Source organism: Thermobia domestica, chromosome 5, assembly GCF_964235325.1.
Source record: "Thermobia domestica chromosome 5, izTheDome1.hap1.1, whole genome shotgun sequence".
In the NCBI taxonomy this organism is placed as follows: domain Eukaryota; kingdom Metazoa; phylum Arthropoda; class Insecta; order Zygentoma; family Lepismatidae; genus Thermobia; species Thermobia domestica.
The window spans coordinates 149,291,629-149,317,475 of record NC_137458.1 but is presented as its reverse complement, the minus strand read 5'-3'; the positions used below and the strand labels follow the sequence as shown (position 1 = coordinate 149,317,475).

General features: G+C 35.3%; 1 protein-coding gene across 2 annotated transcripts in view; it reads left to right on the top strand.

The window, feature by feature from the left end:
* Nucleotides 1–2,048: 2,048 nt before the first annotated feature.
* Nucleotides 2,049–25,847, top strand: part of LOC145686172 (uncharacterized) — a 34,995-nt gene continuing 11,196 nt past the window's right edge. For both annotated transcript variants that reach the window (XM_081759190.1, XM_081759189.1), the window contains exons 1-4: nucleotides 2,049–2,202; nucleotides 19,686–19,813; nucleotides 20,004–20,099; nucleotides 22,765–22,978. In XM_081759190.1, coding sequence (XP_081615316.1) covers nucleotides 2,184–2,202; nucleotides 19,686–19,813; nucleotides 20,004–20,099; nucleotides 22,765–22,978 — 457 coding nt within the window. In that variant the 5' untranslated portion in view covers nucleotides 2,049–2,183. The remainder of the gene's footprint in view (nucleotides 2,203–19,685; nucleotides 19,814–20,003; nucleotides 20,100–22,764; nucleotides 22,979–25,847) is intronic.

Below are 25,847 nucleotides of genomic sequence, written 5' to 3'. Positions count from 1 at the left end.
CAGTAAAATGCAGATTCTTCGTTTAGAAGAAAAACCTTGCCTAGCTAGGATTCTAACCCATTTTTAAAATAGACATTAGCATGTGAATCAATCACGTTATCCACTAGACCAAGAGCGCATGACTATTAATATTTTCCGTTTGTTTTTGTTACTATTCTGTTGACGGGTGTACTTTCCACAGGCTTTAATCTCGTATCATGTAGTATGCCAGTTTTCACTTTTTTGTCATATCTTATGATTGTTTTCTGCATGCCACCTAAATATTTACTTGCACGCAATGTTGAGATTGTCTATTTCTGTTTGGGAATATATACATTGCTCTGTAATAGAATGGGGGGAAAATAGATTTCTTTTGTAAAGGAATTTGAGAGACGTAATAATCTAGGGTCAATTTTTGGACTTAGTCTCTGGAAGGCAGTACCGTTTTTTGTGACCAGAAGTGTACCCTTAGAAGTGCCTGAACTATCCAAATCGTCTTTGAAAACATTGTCAAGGACTGCAATTTAATTAGTGTTATTGAGTCATTTGAATTATATATCTCATCATATCACCAAAAGCCAGTCCAAATTTCCTACAATATAGTGGGCCGCGGTGACTCATATCTGGTTGCGTGGAGTACATCGTTGGATCCAAGATCGCGATAAGTGGGCCTTTTGGTGGACAAACACCGTGTCCACTAATTCTGATAATTCACATTGAGACATCGGAGATATGATCCAGTGAAAATTTCCCCCCGAATCATCCTCTGAACTAATTACTGGTATGTATGAAAAGACCTTTTTTCTTCTTTACACTGAACGTTATATATATCGATTATATATATATATAGTTTTTTCCTTTCTTTTAAATTTCAGCTTAACAATATATTATGTTTGGACATTTTTAAAAACTTTTTTAGTTTACAGTTTAATTAAGTCGAGAATCAGACTGATCTCTTTACACGCTGACGAGGGGCCTATTTCTCAAACTTTTTTTTTTTTTTTTTTTTTTTACAAGTTGTAAAATATCATGATATAGAAACACCAGAATAGTAGTAAAAGTCATTTCTAAATACTAATGCTGACACTTCTAATTTGTCATAACTTTATGATATATATGCAACTGTAAAATGTTTGCTTTTGTAAAGTTTCACACTAGTATTACAAGACTAGTAGTTTTGAGAAGAAGACCTTCAGAAGATATTTGCGTTTTCTGGTCCTGTATCTTTCATCATGTCTGCACTGAATGTGATAAGTCCATTGTTGCTACCTGCATCGTTACTAATCTCGTATATCGCGAATATATCTAAGTAAGGAAGTAGTCAGTGATGGTATCAAATCTGCAGTGAGGGAATTTTCAATACGCGGGGGATGAAAATGGCACCGTGAAAAATACTTGTCAAAGTCACGTTGATCATGATCAAAGATTGTACCATAAACAATTTCCTAGATTCGGGAAGGGCTTCATCTTTGCTCTGAAATTATAACTGGGGATAGTGGTAATCTTCTAGCTTTCCCTGCTCTAGACAATAATGATTTCCGAAAGAAGTAGCTAGATTTATTTCTATTCATACCTTTATTTCTTTTACCTTCTTTTACTAAGACATTGTGAAGACACTGTTAAAGTGTTTTCAGGAATACTCGTATATTTTTAGAAGGCGACGTACAATCTCAATCTTTTAAAATTAATCGTAGACTTTAAAAAGAAGAATATAAGGAAAACACGTTCTGCACTTTCTCAATTTCTCTCTCTCTAATGTGTATGCACTGTAGTATCATTTGTAATTTCATTAAACTACAATTATAACTTAAAGATTTCAAGTAAAATAAGAAGTACAAATGATTATTATTGTTATTATTATGTTATTGTCTGGCTTTTTCTTTTCATAATATTTGGAGTCGAACGCACTTGTAAATCCATGAAATTGATCATTCTTGGTAGAAAATTTCTGTTATATTTTAAATTGTGTGCCACGATACGAAGCGAAGCAAGTATGAATTTAGAAATGTCCTTGAAAGTTGTTTCAACTTTAGACTGAAACAGAACAAACATATTTTTAGTTGTTTACTCATGACAAATGTTGCTCAGGTCACGTGACAAGAAAAGTCCAATCTTTTCTTTCACTGTTATTTCTGAGCCTGACGTCGTTGGAGTCGAAGTAGTAAAGAAGGAAACATCTAGGTTGCTTTCTCGAGTTCAGAAGCATGGTTCGTCTATTGGAAGGTAAGAAATGTGATAGAGACAATACTGTGTAATACAATAACGTGTTGAATAGGTTAATATATATTTATTGAAAGAATTTCCTGATTTATAAAGGAATAGCTGTGCATGATATCAATATTTTATAGTCATGCATTCAAAAATTTATGTTTTACGGCGGGAGTAGTATCTAGGGTTCAGAATCCACGGTAAGTCGTGCATCAGCGTCTCAAATAGCTTCAATATTGAAAACGTTTGCTAAAATGAATGAAGAAAAGTTAAATGGGGTTACAGTAGACCTAGTCTTAGTTGGTCACTCTTGAGGGAAACTTTGCAACTCACAGTGACCAACTTACACAGCAATAAAATCACAGGTAGTTCCTTTATGATAAAACCACGAGTATATACCTTATTTACGGATTCCACAAAAGTATGATCAACGTAAACAAATGACCAAATTACTAGTGATGACGATCAATTTTGTTAGTTATATGGTATAAGTTGCCACATTATTTGCCTTGTTAGTGTGCCTTGGTTAACAAACTTCATTTGAGCAAATACAGACATGTTGACAGTTTGTGACGTTAGGGGGCAAATTCAGCACGAGAAAAATACAAAGAGACTATATTTTGATCAAAATGTTTTGAATTTACGTTACCCATATAGTAAAATCAGGCTTACTTATTATGGATTAAACAACTCGAGCAGGGTATCAGAATCCTTACAGTAGGTGTGTTTAAGGGGGTAGGGGGAAGGAATGGAGGAAGGATACCTTCACATTAGAATGCTTTGACATATTTGGATGTCATATGTCTTGAATTTTCATATTTGAATATGCATAATTATTAAAACTGTGGACCCAATAGGTTACTAGTGAAAGGAAATTTTATTTTAAAAAGTATTAAGTAGGGGAGTTTCTCCCAATTTTAAAGGATTCCGAATTCTGAGGTCAAGGACTCAGTCATCTTTTACCAGAGAAGATTACTGCATTGTAATAGAAGTAACACTCCTCTCACTGAACAAGTGGATAACGCGTGTCCCTTTGGTGCACGAAATATTGGGATTGATTCCGCCTTGAACCTATTAGGGATTGAGATTCCACTTGAAACTGTAGGTCTCGTCCTACATAGTCATGTTATTAACAAATGACGTAGTTAGATATTAATCAATTTATTAATGGCACCGATCTCAATTTATGCTTAATTATTTGCAGTTTATGGAATTTTATTTTACTAAAAGAGGGATGAGAATAAAGCTGCAATCTGTGCTATTTCATTGCTAAATGGCTAGTGTGCATACTTCATTAGCCCGGTCCAGGATTTGATCATAGGAGTGGGCTCTAAATCCTAAACCAAAATTCTGAATAAAAGTTTGAATACCATTTAAAGACAGTAGGAGGAGCAGTGGTGGCTCAGTGGTAGGGCGTTCACCTCTGGTGAGCGGCGTCCATGGTTCGATCCCAGCTCGCACCAAAAGACTTTGTGGTAGACAAACACCATGTGCGTGGATTTTCTCTAGGTTCTCCCATTTCGTCCCACTTCATTCCACAATTACCTCTTTCTCATCACAGTCGGGTCTGGTAATGTTTCTTCCAAGTTTCCCAAACTTCAACTTCTACTGTGTAAATTTGTTGATAGAAGAATATATTCTAATGTGTTACTCTTCTGATAAGTTGGCACAACAGCTGAATGGTAGAACATAGGGCCGACCGCACTGGGAACAAGGGAGAGTATTTTCTCCCTGGATTTTCGAAGGATGTTCAATTCTTGTAGATAAATGTCAAAACATTCTGCTTTGCTGTCATGCTATAGTACTTAACACATTGATATTAAATGCTTATACTATATTTTATTCACTGTAGTTATTGAAGGTATGACCGTAAATAATTCCTTTATATGATGTATTATGTGCACACGTGTTTCAAAGGGAGTGTTAATTCGCGATTGTTCTTGTTTTTCTCCCTCCCTTCCAGCTGTCCCGGGTTAATTTCCGGTGGGTCACTCGGACGAAAAAGTGTAACACGCTTTTTCAGGCCAGCCACCCTGAATGAGGTTTTTCTGAGTTTTCCTCATTCACACCAGGCAAATGCCGGGGTGGTACCTAACCCAGGCCGCTTCCTTCCTTCCCTAATCCTTTCTTCCTTCTCTTCCCCGGATTGTGTGCTCGCCGAGGGACGTCATCCCTCAAATGGTGACGGACTAAATGGCCTTAGATGCCGAAAGCTCAGAAATCTAAATCCCTAATCCCCCCTTCCCTTTGGAAAAATCCAGTGGGCGCCCTTGATAGGACTCAGAATATCAAGCTCGACCAAAGAATACGTGAAGTTTTATCGTACAACATATCTTGATACATAAAGTACTATTCTAAAAATTCAGTTGGTGCGGGAGAGACGGATTAGGTTCCCGACGGGAGCTCATGTTTGGATTCCACGGTAAGCTGCAGATCCATGTATCTTATAGCTTCGCTGCTGAATGGGACGCAATACCCTAAATGAACGAACCAACCAAAATTTCAATTACTCATACTTTCATTTCTCATTCTGCTATATAGAGTCAGAAGAATTATCTTCATACGCCTAGTGTTGCCCGTGGGACGAAAATCGAGACTAAGAATAAATTTCTAAATTCGATAAGACAAACATTAAAATTGAGTTTAGTTTTCGAGATTAGACTACGAGAAATCTTGAGTCTCTCTTGCGCAATATACTAGTTCACTCAAAATTTACCTAATACTGTTTAACGTTACATTATTATTATTATTATTATTATTATTATTATTATTATATTAACTAAGATATGATAGTTATTGTGCGAACACAATGAAGAGCATTTATTAACGTTCAAATATATACTCAAATAATTGCGCAACATACTAAATAATAAATATGGTTTAACTGTCGTTACTTCGTGGGCCTTTCGTGGCGCGGAAGGATTCTGATAGCTTCTAGGAGCCGCAGGGGCTCAGTGGTACAGCGTTTATCTCTGGTACGTGGGATCTCTGATTCGATGCCAGCTCGCGTCAAATAAGCTTTGTGTTGGACAAACACAGTGTGATAGGGTTTTCTCGGGGTTCTGTTTCCTCCCACTTCATTCCACCATTTCATTCATTTATCACTGTCATAGCCTTCACCTCGGTGCATAATCGTGGGACATTAAATATTTCTTTTCGTTTCTGATAAGTTTTAAATAAAATTAAACTAAAACCTCAGGGCATAAATGTTCGAAGCGAGACTAGAAATTTTCCAAACAAGAAAAGTATTTTTCGAGACATGAGAATTATATTATTATTATTATTATTATTATTATTATTATTATTAGTAGTAGTAGTAGTAGTAGTAGTATATATTATTCGAGAAACAAAACTAAACTTCTAGAACACTTACGAGACGAGACAGTCTTATTTTTCGGCTCTATCTCGTGGAATACTAGATAGTCCATTGTAACTTTTAAACCAGGGATGCAAATAACCACTCCCCCCGGGCGAGTGGTTCATCGGTGCGGGCGAGTATTTAATATCATATAAAAGATAAGTAAATGATTTCTATTGTGGGATGTGGGCTAGTGGCTTTTTTCTTGGGCGAGTAAAATTTTGTTGCTTATTTGCATCCCTTTTTTTAAACGAATAGATTAAAAAAAAACTGAAATTTCGTAGTATACAAATAGAGGTGTACTGACATTCTGTAATACTACTATATGAACAGTGTTGCTAACCCAATATAACATAGTGCATTGCCCCTCAAGTCTCATTTGCGTTATTACTTTTATAGAGGTTCTTAAAATTTTAATTTTAATTTTCAATTTTTCAGATACTGTAGTGTTCTTAGTTCGTAAAACTGAATAATTGAGGTATTGTAAGTTTTCATTTAATATGTAGATTTCAAACTTACTAAAGCTACATACTGTCATTTGAAAGAGCATAACTTTGCTGGGTTGGAAGTACTGTTAATTGAAATTCTAGTTGAATCCAAATTTTAAAACACAAAATCTTTAAAATTTTGATTCAACTATAGAATTTCACGTCCAGAACGACTATTTACAACTAAAATAATGTGTTCCGACATGACTAAATAGTTAGTTTTTAATCTTTGAGATTTATTCTCGTTATGAATTCATAATTCGAATCTCTGAAAAATAAAAAATAAAATAAAAGTTGATCAACAACGAAAAGTAAGGAAAAAGGAAATTTTACCTGAAGCTTGACGTTTAGCGTCTTTGCAGCATCAAGGTAATACGAAACTAAATTTAATATGAAATTGGAACCACCATAATGCATTCAAATTTGTTCTCTCATCGGGAATTAAACTCGGGACCACATGTTCCAAAGCGGCACGCGCTAGCAACTACACCGGCAGAACAACTGTTTCGATATAATTGAAGCACCCCGCTGAACAATGATTAAATTTTAGTGATTTGACTGGCATCTTCTCTCTTTACCCAAGAGGCTATTAGATGGTCGTACCGGTACTGGATGCCTTCCTTGATCTCGGGGCCGCGGTGGCTCAGTGGTAGAGCGTTCACCTTTGGTGCTTGGGATCTCTGGTTCGATCTCAGTTCGCGCCAAGAGGCGGGCAAACACCGTGTTTGTGGATTTTCTCTGGGTTCTCTCACTTTCTTCCACCATTTCATTTCTCATCATAGTCTCCTTTAGCGTAGCCGGCATAACTGTGGGACGTAAAACGAAAGATTTCATTTCATGTTTTCCTTCCTTTTTCTCACCCAGACAGCACAATGCACATACAGTATCCGTATAGTACATGTACAATTACACGGATACAATATGTCTCACCTGTATAAATGCACGCCTTTATATATGATGCACTTATGCGTCACAGGTCCTATTCAACATCTTCACGTGCAGAGTACACGTGCAATGTGCATGTACAGTGGGACACAAATTCTTGATGTACAAAGTCCGTGAAATAGGCAACCCAATTGACGCCTGCTCCAAGATTAATTACGCCTGGTAGTTTCTAGAGCAGCAGCATGAAGTTGCCCCCAACTGTAAAAAGAACAAATCGTAAAGAGCTTTTGTGCAGAAGTGAGAAACTCTGGCTGACGAAATGACAAAAGGCAGTCTTTGGATATTTGTACACACAGTAAACAGCACAATACCAGAAAAAAATATACGGACATCACAGGCTCCGATGAGAAGATAAGTCAGGGGACTTAAATAATCTTATAATTAACTCAAATGAGGGATTATAAACAAGTTAACTTACTACAAATAATTATACATATAAGTATCAAATAATATACGAATAGATTATGCGGTATATGTAGTAGGTCATTTTTTAAGTAAACGCAAAACTTTGCGCTGAGTTTTGAAACTATTAACAATAGTCCTACCTTCAAATCAATTGAAATATGGAACGATCATTCGGGGGAAGAGCCCAGCCTCCAATGAAAATTTTGGGGGTCTAACAGGGCCTGAGCTCCTTGGTTCCGGACTCGCAGAGCATTATATCATTGTATTCACTAAATTATCAAAATTGCAGATTAAAAAAAAAAAATACAAAACTCCTTTATTTTGAATCAAATACTGCCCGTATACACGTAAACAGACTAAAAACGAATCAATTTACGCGTAGTAATCGTGGTTCAGTGGGCAAGGCGCTCGACCATTGCGGTGCGGGTTTTTTTTTTTTTTTTTCAATATATGGAAACATTTCCTTAAATATAAAGTTCTGTTTTGAAGTGCTCGAAAAAATAAAATCAACTAGTTTAGTCACATTTCAAACCTCAGTCACATTTATTCACAATGTCCATCATTTATATACGAAGACTCTAAAATAAGGAAAGTTAACATTATTTTAATGGGAACAATTTCTGATTTGAATACCAACCTTAAACCACACTTCCAAAATGAAAATTATTTATGTTCCTGATACCTACTGCAATATTCAAGTATATATGTAGAGAGATACTGTGTGTGTGTGTGTGTGTGTGTGTGTGTGTGTGTGTGTGTGTGTGTGCGTGCGCGAGAGAGAGAGAGAGAGAGAGAGAATCTGAGAAATAAAAAATATGTGCTTGTATTTTTACTTACAATGTAAAAAGTTTTTGTAATTCATAATCTGGATTTTTATAAAGTGATTTGAACGCTTGAAGCGACTTAATGTTCATAAAGCTTCTTTTTCTTAAAGCTTTTATAATTAATGTCGCAAATAGTCCGATGCTTTGTAATATGTGCCAAAGAAATTAATGCATGGTTTTAACAAGATAGTATAGTCTACCCCTTGCTTCTATTATTGGTATAAAACTAACGTTGAGTTGATGTTGAGTTTAACGTTCCTTTCAGCAGCGAGGCTATGAGATGTTTTACCTACTGATTAGCGTGGAATCCGAACCACATGAGTTCACACCAGGAATCGAACTTGATCTCTTACGTCAAAGGTGCGTACGCTAACCTCTTAGCCACGAAAGAACTCGGTATAAAAATTGAATATACATATTACCCCATATTACTTCGACAGATTTCTGTTTCATAATCAGTTAAAATAGTATTTCTGGACATCATAGCGAAAAATGTATTTCTTATTTCATACGCTATACGAAAGATACAAAGAATAAACACAAAAGACAAGGATTCAGTGTAAAATGCTTTGCCTCTCTCGAATAAATTACTCTATTACAAGTGGCTATCTCTAGCATTTCCAGTAGAACTACTAAAACTCGCTCGCCTTAACTTCCCTGTGTGCTTTAGTGGCTAACACGTGCATCTGTTCTGTACGGTGTCCCGGATTGGATTCCCGGTGGGAGAACTTTTGGAATTTTAAATGTTCTCGATGTGTCTGTGTTCGTGTCCCTGTCGTTCAAGGTTACTTGAAATAACTGTAGAACGTGTACAACCGAGTAGGAACACAAGTTATTGACAAGGGGAAAGCAGACTTTACTAAATAAACTTCCGCACTACCTTTCGCTAGGTAGGAGTGCATATTTAAAGTATCAATATTACAAACTGCAATAGCCAGAAAACCCGTCTTAAGGTTTCTGACTCTCCGCATAAATGACAGAACGCGTTAAGTTATCAAGAGGCAGAGTGAGGAATATCTATACCTTACACGCAAAAGGTCCGCTCGAGTCTGTTTTCTTGTTGTAACTAACAAAGTAGCCATTTGTAACTACAAGTAAAATATTTATTCACCATGTGTTTATAATGCATACAACAATACAAATATTCGAATCAGTTGTAACCGTAACTATATTGACAGTGGTGTACTTAGGGGATAGCTATCGGGCTCAAGCCCCTCGAAATATATTTTGTATATACAAAACTTCATTAAAATTTGTCGGCACGCAAAAGGAAAAACGTAAGTGCTAATTCATGTGTTGTGCATACGGTTAGCGTATTGGCCTACGGAATCAGAGATATTAATTTCAATTCGCGTGCAAAGTAACAATTTTGTGTGTATTTTCTTTACTGAAATAATTTCATACATTTTAACTTCGATAAAAATAATGTATTTATCAGTAATTTATTAATTTGAAAGAATTACAAATTGCAACAAAAATGGTTGTTTTGTTGTAAATAACCCTATGACCTCTAATCATATTAACCCTATTACTAAGTACCACTTCATAAAGCTTGTTTGCGAAACAGTTATCGAAATTTGTATTGTGTTTAACTTGAATAAAGTATTAATTGAAGCAAAAATATATAAAATATTTATTTGGAAAACAGATTGCCTTGCGGGGGAATAGAACTCAAGACCTCTGGAGCGGGACCCCAGTACGCTAACCGTCTGACCAGACTATGGGACTGATAATGGATATTTTCATAACGTTTTCTTGCTCGCTTTTTTGGGTGTCGATTCAAGTGCCATCCGTGAAGGGCCTGTCTTCATTCTGGGTCAAATCATATTTTTTTTTTCTGCAGAATCCAAATGTGCAATAAGAAATGTGGGTTCACATTTAAAATTTTAGTTACTACCCTTAAATTTTGAAGTTACTCCCCAAAGGAGGTAGGGATGGGGGTTGCGTTTGGTGTCATTGGATCTGTATATTATTTTCCTGATCTGTATATTTCGCAAGATAATTGATCGTTCCGGGACTATGAAGACATACACATACATAGAATGCTTGTGTTTTCCATAAAAAGTTGCAAGTGTAATTCATAATTTTGTCAATTTACAAAATGTTTCCAAATACAAAATTCCTACTTCCTAATATGGATTTAAATCGCAATACTAACAACCAGTGACAGTCAGGTTTTCTAATTTTTTTACTTATGAATAGGCCCCTGGTGAAAGGGACGTTAAACTCAAAATAAAGTCAACTCTTATCGTGATATAACCGTACCGATACAAGATTTCGGATAAAGAACACACGTTATGATTGTTGTTGGTTTAAATCGGGCTTCGGGAATGGATCTTTAAAATTTTTTCTAATGTGTTGGAATAAAAGGATATACAGGTGTAGAAGTTTCAAAGCAAGTATAATGCCAAGGAGCAAATATGTCGAATGATTTTGTTTAATTATTAGCATCCTAGTCTTTGGTGCGAGACATCTGAGCTTGAATCTGAAAGTAAATCCAGTTTCTGAATGTGAAAGCGCATATGGTTTATTATAGAGGAAGATATTTTACTGGGAATTTTCTAGAGGAGGAAGACCAATTGACTTACATGTAACACTTCCCAAGTGTAACACTCCGATTTTCATACAATTTAGCAGCTAGATACTACACATAAACGAGTACGTGCTTTTTTACTCCTGTAAAACAACTGTTTTAGGGGACAAAAACCCCCACCCAAAATTTTGAAAGTTGACGTCCGAAAGGTAAGAAGAGGACCGAAGTGCATGAAATTGTGTACAGATATTGTAGACAGAAGAGGGAATACGTGATTCGAATTTTCCTGAAAATAATAATAATAATAATAATAATAATAATAATAATAATAATAATAATAATAATAATAATAAATTGTTGAATGGACCGAAGGGTTAGGTGGCGGAAAGAGTGGACCGAAGCGAATGAAATTGTGTGTAGATATTATGTATGTAAAATAAGGTCTTTCGTGTTCGAGTGTCCCCATCTGACTTCTTCAAATTTGGCATATCAACAGTAAGCACACAATATAGCGTATTTTGTAGTATTTCGAGAGGCGCCTTTAACCCTTACAATGTTTTTCCGCATAAACAGAAAGACGTGTCGATTTATTTTCTATTTACTGTTGATGTGCAAAATTTGAAGCAAATCGGATGCGGACACTTGGAAAACACGACAGGCCTTATTTAACATATACAATACCTACAATTTCATTTGCTTCGGTCCACTCCTTGCTGCGCTACTACGGTAAAATTTCCTTTTCAGAGGGGTCTTAACCCCCAAAACAGTATTGGGGCCAAGGCCCCCTCAGAAATGTAATTTTGCTATTTCATAATCAACGGTTTAGGTCTGTGCCCCGCCCAACTTTCTTTAAAGGAAAATACGAAACTGTATTCCCTCATTTTAGGTCTCAATATCTGCACAGTTTCATTGACTTCGGTCCACTTCGTCTTGCCTTTCAGCCGTCAACTTTCAAAATTTTGGGTGGGAGCTTTTGCTCCCTAAAACAGTTTCTTGGCATAAAATTTAAAAAACACATTTATTTTATTTTATTTATTTATTTATTTATTTTTTTTTTTTTTTGCGTATTGTCGCTACACAAAATTTCGTTGCAATTCATGTCCTTTAGGCACTTCTGACATACTGTCATTAGCACTTTTGATATTTTGTGATCAAAGATTTGGAGGAGTCCATGCTCCACCCAACCGCTTTTTCCATTAAAATACGAAATACGTATTACCTCATTTTACGTCTACAATATCTGTGCACAATTTCATTTAATTCGGTCCACTTCTTCTTGCCTTTCGAACGTCAACTTTAAAAATTTTGGGTGGGGGCTTTTGTCCCATAAAACCGTTGTTCCACAGAAAGTAAAAAAACACGTATTCGTTTGAGTAGTATCTATCTGCTAAATATTATCAAAATCGAAGTGTTACACTTGGGAAGTGTCACATGTAAGTCAATTGGTCTTCCTCCTCTAGAAAATTCCCAGTAAAATATATTCCTCTCTTGAATTGACAAACAAAAGAAGCGAGCAAGAAAACGTTATGAAAATATAGATTATCAATATCGTAGTCTGTGGTTAGATTGTTAGCGTACTGAAGTCCTACTTCAGAGGCCTTAAGTTCTATTTCCGCGCAAGGCAATCTCTTTTTGTTTTCCCAAATAATAATTTTATACATTTTAGCTTCAATTAATACTTTATTCAAGTTACACACAATACAAATTTCGATAATTGTTTTTGCAAACTACCTCTATGAAGTGGTACTTAGTAATAGGAGTATTATGTTTAAAGGTCATAGGGTTATTTACAACAAAACCAAACCATTTTTGTTGCAATTTGTATTTTCTTGCAAATTAATAAATTGCGGGTAAATGCATTATTTTTATCGAAGTTAAAATGTATGAACTTATTGAGTTAAAAAAAAAGTACACACAAAATTGTTACTTTGCGCGCGAATTGAAATTAGGATCTCTGATTCCGCAGCCCAATACGCTAACCCTATGACCACACAGCACAGACCTGCCAACAGATATTTTCATAACGTTTTGGTTCCCCTTCTTTGCTTATGTAAGTGCTTATTTACGTTTTGTGCATAGCCCCTCCCCGAAAAAAATCCTAAATGCACAACTGTATATTGTAGGTATAATATGGTTACCACAGTCGTTGTGTAAAAAAAAAATTCTTGGCACTTCGTGTCTTTATCAGTGGACAGTTTGCGAATTACAAAGGGGATAAGCGGAAATTCTCTTTGGTAATGCTGAATGTATGCTATAACCAGGAGCGTAATTTCAAACGACAGTTGCATGGGAAACTATAACAGTTGTAGCTAAGGGCGTCATTTAGGGGAGCAAGAGGGACAATTACCCCCCCCCCTCACAAGAGTTTGAGGAATACATATACTTTAATCAATTGTCTATTAATATACTACTACAAAACATGACATTCTTATGTCGCTGGTGTTCTTGCCCCCTCAAGGAAGGTCTCAAATTATGCCTCTGTTGTAGCTTATATCCAGCATTACCAAAGGGGATTTCCCCCTCATATCCCTTGTAATTCGGACTGTCCACAAATATGGATACGAAGTGCCAAGAACTTTTTTTTTTTTTTTTCACAACGAATGTGGTAACCATATCTCTAGTGACATCAATAAACAGTCGCGTATGAATTAGCACTTACGTTTCTCCTTTTGGGTGCCGACAAATTTTAATGAAGTTTTGTATATACAAAATATATTTCGAGGGGCTTGAGCCCGATAGCTATCCCCTAAGTACACCACTGTCAATATAGTTACGGTTACAACTGATTCGAATATTTGTATTGTTGTATGCATTATAAACACATGGTGAATAAATATTTTACTTGTAGTTACAAATGGCTACTTTGTTAGTTACAACAAGAAAACAGACTCGAGCGGACCTTTTGCGTGTAAGGTATAGATATTCCTCACTCTGCCTCTTGATAACTTAACGCGTTCTGTCATTTATGCGGAGAGTCAGAAACCTTAAGACGGGTTTTCTGGCTATTGCAGTTTGTAATATTGATACTTTAAATATGCACTCCTACCTAGCGAAAGGTAGTGCGGAAGTTTATTTAGTAAAGTCTGCTTTCCCCTTGTCAATAACTTGTGTTCCTACTCGGTTGTACACGTTCTACAGTTATTTCAAGTAACCTTGAACGACAGGGACACGAACACAGACACATCGAGAACATTTAAAATTCCAAAAGTTCTCCCACCGGGAATCCAATCCGGGACACCGTACAGAACAGATGCACGTGTTAGCCACTAAAGCACACAGGGAAGTTAAGGCGAGCGAGTTTTAGTAGTTCTACTGGAAATGCTAGAGATAGCCACTTGTAATAGAGTAATTTATTCGAGAGAGGCAAAGCATTTTACATTGAATCCTTGTCCTTGTTTCGTTTTTGTGTTTATTCTTTGTATCTTTTGTATAGCGCATGAAATAAGAAATACATTTTTCGCTATGATGTCCAGAAATACTATTTTAACTGATTATGAAACAGAAATCTGTCGAAGTAATATGGGGTAATATGTATATTCAATTTTTATACCGAGTTCTTTCGTGGCTAAGAGGTTAGCGTACGCACCTTTGACGTAAGAGATCAAGTTCGATTCCTGGTGTGAACTCATGTGGTTCGGATTCCACGCTAATCAGTAGGTAAAACATCTCATAGCCTCGCTGCTGAAAGGAACGTTAAACTCAACATCAACTCAACGTTAGTTTTATACCAATAATAGAAGCAAGGGGTAGACTATACTATCTTGTTAAAACCATGCATTAATTTCTTTGGCACATATTACAAAGCATCGGACTATTTGCGACATTAATTATAAAAGCTTTAAGAAAAAGAAGCTTTATGAACATTAAGTCGCTTCAAGCGTTCAAATCACTTGATAAAAATCCAGATTATGAATTACAAAAACTTTTTACATTGTAAGTAAAAATACAAGCATATATTTTTTATTTCTCAGATACTCTCTCTCTCTCTCTCTCTCTCTCTCTCTCTCTCACACACACACACACACACGCACAGACTGTATCTTTCTCTACATATATACTTGTATATTGCAGTAGGTATCAGGAACAAATAATTTTCATTTTGGAAGTGTGGTTTAAGGTTGGTATTCAAATCAGAAATCTGTTCCCATTAAAACAATGTTAACTTTCCTTATTTTAGAGTCTTCGTATATAAATGATGGACATTGTGAATAAATGTGACTGAGGTTTGAAATGTGACTAAACTAGTTGATTTTATTTTTTCGAGCACTTCAAAACAGAACTTTATATTTAAGGAAATGTTTCCATATATGGAAAAAAAAAAAAAATCCCGCACCGCAATGGTCGAGCGCCTTGCCCACTGAACCACGATTACTACGCGTAAATTGATTCGTTTTTAGTCTGTTTACGTGTATACGGGCAGTATTTGATTCAAAATAAAGGAGTTTTGTATATTTTTTTTTTTAAAATCTGCAATGTTGTTAATTTAATGAATACAATGATATAATGCTCTGCGAGTCCTCAATTACATATTCCTGTGTTTTGCCAATCTATTTGATGATAAACAAGCTACTGTTTTGAGCGGCAAGAAAGGGCTCTTTATTTAGGCGAGCCAGAGTAACACTTTAGGTGTATGGTTAGCGTGGAGATTTCGTAATTTTCCAGTCGGCATTCGATCCGCGCCCTCTTCCTTTACATTTTTTCCTGTTTCATTTACAAGGCTAAGCTGCAGTTCGATGCTGCTAAACTAAGAATCTCCAGTGGAGAAATTCAGTGATGTAATCCTGAAAATAAAGGAAAGAAAATAAATGGAGAAAACTAGTTAGAGTTAATTCTGTTAATGGTTCTATATTTGATATTATCCCTTAATTTCCTGCATTTTTAAATTGTTAACTGACACTACATTCTCCCCTTTTCTCATTGTCTCAATGTGTAAATTTTCACAAATATTATACAAATCAGGAACTTTCAGTTATATTTGCAACCTAAGGGGAAATACGCTTAGTACGGATAAGTTCTCCAACTCGTTTGAATGTTATCGAATTTTGCATTTTTAATATTTACAAATATTTAGCATTCTCAAGTCATTTAACGAATAATGAAATCGGATAAGTTCTTCTTTCAAAGTAGTATTACGTATCAATTGGTGGCGCCGGAACCAAGGAGCTCAGGCCCTGTTAGACCCTCAAAATTTTCATTGGAGGCTGGGCTCTTCCCCCGGATATCGTTCCATATTTTAATTGATTTGCAGGTAGGACTACTGTTAAGTTTCAAAACTCAGCGCAAGGCTTTGTGTTTACTTTAAAAAAATGACCTACTACATATACCGCATAATCTATCCGTGTATTATTTGATACGCATATTTGTATAGCCATTTGAAGTAAGTTAACTTGTTTATAATCCCTCATTTGAGTTAATTATAAGATTATTTAAGACCCCTGACTGTTATCTTCTCATCGGAGCCTGTGATGTCCGTATATTTTTTTCTGGTATTGTGCTGTTTTCTTTGAATACAAGTATCCAAAGGCTCCCTTTTGTCATTTCGTCAGCCAGCGTTTCTCCTCACTCCTACACAAAAACACTCTTTACGATTTGTTCTTTTAACAGGTGGGGCATACTTCATGCTGCTGTTCTAGCTACTCTACCATGTGTAATTAAGCTTGGATCGGGCGTTAGTTGGGTTGCCTAATTCACGGATTTTGCACATCAAGAATTTCTGTGGCCCACTGCACACATCGTGCACAAGTGATTTACACCTACTGCATAGGTGATTGACACGTAGGACGTATTCGGTTTACATGTAGTGCACAGGTAATTTACTTGTAGGACAGAGGTTATTTTCACATAGCACACAGGTGATTTACACGCAGTACCCAGATTTACATGTAGGACAGAGGTGATACCCTCGTAGTGCAGAAATGTCAAAGCATATTCGAGATGCAACGAAAAAGAGTTTATATATTTGGTGCCTTATATTCTAGCAGCATCTATAACACCAACCACATCACCTTCCAAGTATATGAGAAGTGACTCTTGTCACTAAGAATTTTACTTTTGGAGTTTATTATTTGCAAGGAGCAAAGCTTTAGGTAGTATGTTTGACAGGTTTGCCCAGTAACAAATAAAGCAACATCTCCTGCTGTAATCGGTCACAAATAATTTTGTAAACCTATGAACTGTCTGACAGTAGTTACATCAGTACAGTGCTGCCACCTCTTGATCTTATATCCTAGCTCAGTGGACGTTACGGAGTTTTTACCGTCATTTAATTGTCATTCATCGAAAAGTCTCCATAACACCGCCTGGAGGAGAAACAACTACATTTAACATGTTTTAAATACTAGAATGAAAGTGAAAGTATACACTTGCACGGTATTATGGACGTGTCATACACATGTGCAGTAGCCGTGCAAATGCGCATGTGCACACAACGGCTTAAGCACGGGTTATTTAAATGTGCTTAATGCACGCAAAAGCACATGTGCACATACACGGGTTGTGTGTGCTTCATCCAGGCAAATTCACATGTACGGCTTAAGCACGAGTTATGTATGTGTGCATCATCCACACACATGCACATGTGCACATGCACGGCTTATGCATGGATAGTGCACATGTGCCGTACACGTACGTGTTGTCTGGACAATGTTCCTTGTGTGTTAGTGGCGCTCGAAGGAAATTTTCTAGGGGGGCCATCTCCATGGTTGCCATATTAGTTTGGTATTTCTGATATTTTATACGTGGTCTGCTATATTGCGTATATATTTTCGTGAGCGGGGAGCGGTTGCCCATGTTAGGTGTTAACTCTGTCGATTATAGTCAAGCTATGCTTAGTACCAGCATACAAAATCTGCGAGAAGGCATTAAATCAGTCGATCGAACATGATATTCCATAATGTATGTAACAGAACCTGACTACATATTTGAAGGGTGTTAAGTGACAAAATGGGCTCACTAAATATTCTAATGCAGGAAACTATTTTGTGTAATAAAACTGAGTACCATTTTTCATTGACTCACTACTTTAATCATCATGAAGCATTGAACTTGAATTATAGACAGTTTCTAATTGGAAAGATTAATTTGTAACAACCCCGCCTCTATAGGAGTTTTAATACAGATGAAGATTGTTTCTAAAAACTTAATTTTTCGGGACTAGACAGAAGATAATTTATAATAAACCTGTATTAGTACAGTGGTTAACAACCAGTGTGTCGCGCAATACCATAGTGTGTGTATGTGTGGGTCGCAAAATTTTAGTATGTAAATATCATAAATCATCGATAATTAAAATCAATTTTGAGAGTCTTTACCAATCAACGCCTCCAGCGGCAGTAATTATGCACAGTACTAGTCACTATATTATAGAAACTTAGTCTTACACTATTATAATTTAGACTGTTACTAGCTGAAATGTCATTCTTTGAAAGGAAAAATAATTTATGCAAAATATTGAACGCACTTTCCCCTTGGAATACTTATGGGTATTCAATTGTAGTTTAGTGAGTATTTAATTCTCTACTTTAAGGATAAATTTTGAACCCCTCTATTCCCTTAATCGCAGTTTGAGATAGCAGTGATGCCAATTTAAGCTATTTTTGGCTAAATCTAGCCTATTTGGAGAGTCTTCAGCCATATAAATCTACGAAATATATATAGCCTTAAATGTAACTTATTTCATGAAACTCTTTTAGGCTTTTTTTAATTAGTCGTTAAATTATTTCTAAAAATGCTTTATCTTGAAAATAGTGTAGTTGTCTTTAAAAATTAGCCTATTTGTCATTACATTTTATTGTATTGATTTCACTAGACAGAGGGTGTTTTATTACTCAACAAATACTTGTTTTCCATTCTTTTCTCTCCCCACCCACAAATTTACGACTACTTAATAATACTTATCGATATCGATTCAGAATTTTAATGTCGCTCTTGTAATGGCCCAGTTTGCTACTTTTTAATCACTTTAATTTTCGCATTTCATTGCAAGAATGAAAGTTTTCTAATACAAATTTAGTAAACTGTTCGATTCTTCAAGCCACAAAGATTACTTTTGTTTACTAAGGAAACAAATAAGATATCGAACTAGCAGTGTTGTATTTACGATTTTGTTTCGGGGAGGAGGGGCTTTGCCAACTTTATTCCTGTAAATGTGAAAACTCTGCAAGATACTTCATTTACTTTAAGATAGTAAATAAAACTTCTGGGGGCTTAAGCCCGGAATCCCCATTAAATACGCCAATGCTAATTAGCTTAAACACTCAATAAAATCATGATGATTCATGTGGGTATACGAATAAATGAGTGTTCGTAAGAACTATAATCTGCCGAAAGAAGTGCTACTGAAAATTGAGACAATGGCAGTCTATACAAACACAACAAATTCAATCCAACGATGGTGCGTCTAGTTCCAGCGCCTCTGCTAACTGCGATGTCATTGATTTATTTCAATTCAATTGATAATATAGCTGTTGACTTTCACAAACCAGATGAGTTGTTGATGAATTTTATTGTAATTTAAAGCCATGTATGTTGCTTGTTGGTTTTCAGTGAATAAAATTCAACATTTAAAATTTTACTATAAGTCACTTATAATCCTATACACACACAAAAACAGGATTTAAAATCTACCTAAGTACAATGTGGGTTATAGGTTAGCAGTTCAAAATCTAGCCATTTTGTGTGTAAACAAGCTTATTTCTGAAGGCCATCTAGCCTATTTTCTTCAGAGGTTATTGGCAACACTGAGATAGGTAGTGTTCGAAAATTCATGAACACTCCCTCCCCTTGCCTCCCTACCTCCTCCCAACAGCTTACCCTACCTAGGTTCACCTATGCCTAGAATGCTTTAAAAAATCACACCTGAATGGAGTTTTTCTCTGAAATTACTTTCCTGTGCGCTTGGAAACTGTGTATAGATCATAAACAGAATATAAACTTTCTCGTTTCAGGCTTGTCTACAGTAATAATTGTATTATTAGCATCTACCAGCTGTTTGACAAATAACTACACTACGAACAATGAGTCCTTCAAAGTGGGGTTAACATCTGATTCATTTTCCAGTTACTGCACTCAACTGGTGAGTAATTTGTTTGAGGTTAAATTAAGTTCTTGTTTAAGAAATTTAAATATTATTGCAAATTCAATTACCAAATTCATAACACTATTATAAGAGATCAGAATTCAATATTCATTAAGTAAAAACTCGTTAAATATAGATTCGATAATAAAAACAATCTGATTTTTTTTTTTTTTTTTTTTTTTTTCAGAATTCCACTGCTGCTTCAAAATGTGGAATCCTTCCTGAAATGAATACAAAGTCCATTTCATCAAAATATGCTCAATTTGGAGAATTTCCATGGCAGGTATAGTAATTTTATGTTTAAAAATATTGCTGCAATAAAAAAAAAGTATCTAAATTTCAGAAAATTTAGATTTATATTTAACACACCTGATTAGCTGATGATGTGAAGTTTGAATGAGTATAGTAAAATTTGACTTGTCAGTACAATATGGTATCCATACGTATTTTACACATTGTAGCATTGAACTTAATCAAAAACAGACTATAATAAACTGATACTCAGATGAGTGAGTGTAGTATATGCTTGTCTCTAGCTATATTAATGTTCAGAGCACTTATTTACCCTTACAAGGACGTGAGAACATCGAATAGGTCAATTAAGACACATTTTATAGCAGTGATTACCACCCGAGGCATGGGCACCCGAAGGGGAGGGGAAGGTGGGGCCCGAACCCCCTGGCTCACGACAATGTAAACTATTAAATTTAAGGTTTTCTTAATACAAATAATAAAAAAAACGTAATAGAGCAACCGGGGATTTGAGTCCCTTCAAAAAAAAAATTCTTCGGGCGCCCATGCCCCGAGGGGAATTTCAAATACACAAGGGATGCAAGTAATACAGTAAAAATGCATGTAACTAAAGTTCTGCGCAATCGGAGATATGATCATCGGAGAAATTTCGTAACGCTGGGGAGGAATTTTTCCCCTGGGCCACCCTGAAATCAGTTTTATAGTGTTGAATCTAAAAAAATTTCATTGTTGCGTTTCAAAATTTTCAATATTTCAACTATTCAACCATTTCATATTCAAGTTGCTGCATTTGTTCTGTACAGCTCTGCTGTTTTAGTACTATTGAGCAAGGTAACAGGTGATTTTCTGCACTATTTTACAGGGTTGCCAGAATGTGCCATAAGTTAGTAAATATAATGCGTTTCTAAGTTATTTTATACGATTTTGAAGTGATGTGATTTCAAGACGGAAGTGGAAACTCCGGAAATAGTAGTTCGATCCGATACAGGATTTTTTTTAATGAAAGTATTGAAATTTTGTAAGAAACTTTATAGCACAGATATATTAACGTTAATACATTTTTATTTTTTTCACTTCAGTGTTTGATCTAGTGCTAAATACATGCTCGTACATGTAGTATTCCATATTCAACGCAAAATAATTTGAAACACTCATACGATGTACACGATTGCTCGAACAAAACTTTGATTCAACTTTTTTGTTTTCTTGAAACCACTTGTAGTGTAAGAAATTTCATGGTAAAGCAGTATCTCTAACAACACTGCCATATATCTGACATCACTTGTAAACAACGAGATTAGTTCGCAGTTTTCTCATTTGCACAAGTAAATCAGATTTGTCATACTGAGATTGTTTTTCTTTAACTACATATTTTTTTTCTCTGAATATTTCAAGTCAGCAATTCTCTAAATATTTTAAGTATTCCCCCCCCCCCCGTATCATTCACTGATAATTAATTCGCCCCTGTCATGCACGGGATAAAATTATATTTTGAAGTATACATTGTGCGGAAAATTTCCGTCCGTAACGTGTGATGGAACTTGGTAATGAATTCTATACCTTTACCGTAGAATTGTTAAAGTGGCAGTAGTTGCATATAATTTTCAAACTATTTAAATTCTTTTAATATGTACGAGCTTATGTGAAATAACCCTTGACAAACACCTTTATAAGTCTCACATTATATCAATAATATAATCATACTGGATTTATTTTAATTTACAGTAAAGATTATCCTAGTTCAGCATAAAGGCAGTATATTGTGATTTTTTTTCTTAATAAAACTTGAAACGTACACACTCATACTTGAATATTGCTGTTAGTTTCAATTTCTAATCAAAGTGAGTTTTTGCCGTTCATCTTGATCTGTATTTGCCCGTCTGTCAACCGTGTTCGATGCTAAAACTTCCGTAAAATTTGTTCGATTTAAATGAAGATTGGATTGTATTCTCCAACAGCTTGGGAAGTAAGTCAATTGTTTCATGTTTGATATCTTTCAAAAGGGGAATTTTAAAAAATCAACCCATATTGGAGATTTATATATGTACAAGATGAAACTTTCATCTTGAAACGCCCTTGTAACATTTAAACCAATAGATTTTTAAAAATTCTGAAATTCTGTACGGAGCAAATATCGATTGAGGTGGGGAGGGGATTGATATACCTTGCAATGCCACCCAATTAGCAGGCTGCCAAACCAAAATAATTAATTTTTAATGACTACGTCAGAGTATTACATATTTCAAAATCTGTATGTCAAACGATAACTTAAAGCAAAACTTTTCTTGTTTACTGTTACAAACTAAGAACACTACAAATTAGGACGTCTCGACAATAACTGAATTGAGACGGGCGAAGCAATACACAAACGAAGTACTTTAGTGTTAAATATTAGTCATGCTCATGATATAATTATTTCCAATAAATAGTAATGACAGTTACTACAATTGGTCTAAATTTGATTTTTTAAAAGGTATTATTGCGGAAAATTTCTTCCGGAAGTCTCGTCCAATCACATAGAGGGTTTTCAATAGATGTCAACATAATTCTAATTACAGCAATTTGGTAACTCTCAACTGTTCCGGAGGTATGAAAAGAAGGGTAGAAATGTTTGGTATTGATAAATTAAACTACACATGGGACATAAAATGACATGTCATTTAGTTTATATTCTTTGTCTTCTGTGTGTATTTCAGGCGGCACTGATAGATAGCAGAAATAATTCATTCTTTTGTGGCGGAGCTCTTATCACTGAAAGGAACATCTTAACATCTGCATCTTGCATCGTTGATAAATCTGTTGCCGACATCGTTGTCCGCTTGGGTGATTGGGACATTCTGTCTGAAGATAACCCAGGAGAAGCTTTCGAAAACCTAGAAATTCCAGCAGCCAGAAAATTCATACACCCAGGTAGGTATCATAGAAGTGTAACTTGTAATCGGCCAGAGTAGAAATTGATTAGTTCATAAGTAGTGTGTGCTCTTGAAATAGCTTTGAATGCTTGACAAAAAAAAAAAAAAAAAAAAAAAAAACTCATAAGCAAAAAATTTCAGTGACATTAAAGGGTTAAAGGTAACATTGTGCGGGTAAATGTCCGAAACAAGTTTATTTTTTCGTGCTAATTTTCCAAATCTGGATCAAAAGCTTACATTTATCCATCTAAAAAAAAATGTAACTTTCCATCTATTGTAAACTTAAATGTCATCATGAAAATGAAATCTTTGTTTTACATCCCACGGTTATGCCGGCTAGGCTAAAGGAGGAGATGATGAGAAATGAAGGAAATAGTTGAATGAAGGGAGTTGGAGAAAACGGGAGAGTCCAAAAACACACACACACACACACACACACACACACACGGTGTTTACCGAAATTTCATGTAATATACATTAATGTAGTCTAACAGATATTTTGCTAGGATGGCATGACCTTGTACTTCTGAAAATTAAAAGGAACTTAATAATCCAACACTAAGGAGCAAACAGTGTTATAGGGGTCCTTTCCCTATTCTAATTATCCTTATGTTAATAGAGCATTTTGAACTTAGTTACCATCGTATTTAATAGCGTATTTTCAAGCGTGTCAATGTTATCTGTGAACGAGCCTGTGTACGGTATGTTAATTTTAAAATTCTTTTTAAGGGAGGCATTTTAAATACAAATGTTTTAAACATTAGTTTATTTCAGAGCTCATTCGTGGCTAAGCGGTTAGCATACGCGCCTTTGGCGTGGGAGCCCCGGATTCGATTACCGGCGGAAGCTCATGTGGTTCGAACTCCACGTTAATCAGTTGGTCACGTCTCATATAGCCTCACTGCTGAAAGAGACGTTAAAATAAACTCTAAGTTTTTCCTTGCATATGTACCGAATCCGGATAAAAATTTACTTCATTTAGAAAATATCCGACCTTACTTGAACTGAGCACAGCATGGCTTCCTGCTGTCTTATAATCTATCAAGTTCTTTACTCGTACATTGTTTCGGATAATTCTCAACTGAATATACTGTATTTAAATTTCTCAAAAGCCATCGATAAAGTTGAGATCCATCTGTTTCTTTTTCAACTATCCAATAGACCTAACATTGTTCATGGGCAATTTGTCTGTTAAGGCTCTTTCTGATCACAAGCAATGTGTTCTTCCAGATCATCCAAATTTATTCCAGTTCTTTCTGGTGTTCCGCAAGGTGGCGTTCTAGGACCTCGGTTTCTCCTTCATATGAATAATCTCCATCCTAAGTTTCTTTACCATTTGCGAACCTTAGTTTCGCCTACAAGAATTTTTTTCCACAAATGGTGGTATATAGCTACAACAAACTTTCTAAACTCAATGACTAGTCTGAAATCTGGAATTTAACATTAACCTTCAATACTGTACCACTTCAAGCATTTCTTTAAAGAAAAATGAAATTCTACATGTATTGTCTTGTTGATGATTCCCATAAAGATCTGAGTGATATTGGATTTGAAACTTCAGCTGAACATCTCTCTGCTACTGTTAAGAATGCTATGAGTCTACTGAGTATTCTATACAGATTTATTGAAATTCAAGATATAAAATCTCGCAGTATTTTCTACAAAGTTTGTCACCGAAAATTAAATATCACAGATTTGGAATATGGCTTCGGTTCAAATTTATCCAGTTTTCATCCTGTAGACTTTTCTTGCTATTGTCAGATTGAGTAACCTAGGTGGTCGTTCTTAAGAGCTCAGATTATTAATCAGCTTAATATTCAGACTCCATACACGTTGCATGGTGGCAAATTTGCTGTTTCTTCGCAAGATTACGAATAGAAAAATTAACTCCGCACTTTAGTTTTCAGTTCTCAAATTTTGTGTAACTTCTCGCCTTACACGTAGTAATTAGCTATTAACATATGCTACACCTAGATTTTAAATTGTACATTTAATTTATTTAGGCTTTCATCATTGTCCAATAGTTTAGCATGAAATTTATATATATATATATATATATATATATATAATTTATTTAATTTATTTATTTATTTATTTAACTTTGAGAAGCATTTCAGAATAAATTAACGTCTTTGTAAATGTATGTAATTTTATCTGAAACAGATTTTAATCTTCGCAACATGAGGAGCTCATGAGACAATTTTTGAAATAAATTTTAAACCATTTCATCTTTTAATCCCCATTCTTCCCCCACCCTTTAGGATATGATTTCTTCGATGCAGCTGCTTAGAAGTTTGAGCCAACTGTGTGCACTTGTATACCGGACAAACATTCATTAGTTTTCATATTTAAGAAAAGATTCAGAGCACTTAAGAAACTTTTGATAAAATTCTTTTATACAAATCTACAATATTAACGTTTAATGTGGGAAGAAATCATCAGAGCTAAACAGGACAACATGTGAGAAAAACTCGTAATTTTCGGAAGAGATTTTTTTTTTAATTCTGAACATTTATTCTGTACAGCCATGCAATTTAAGGTGAAATTGGAACTAAGTGATTCTATCAAAGCTCTTCAATATGCCATTCACAAGACTATAGTATGGTTAATGAGGTATATACTAAGATTTCGACTAACTCTAAAAATTAACTTCTGTTCAATTACAATATTGTCCGAATGTAACCTATATATCCTACATGTCAATCATAAAGAGCTGGACAAAATAACATACTTGAGGGTACAGTTTCCGGAAAAAACATTAAAAGAATTATTTTTATGACTACAAATGTCTTTTGTAGTCATTAACTGATGAATTTCTGGTATAAGATGAATCAGTTTGTGTTGCCCCCTTCGCCACACACATCCAC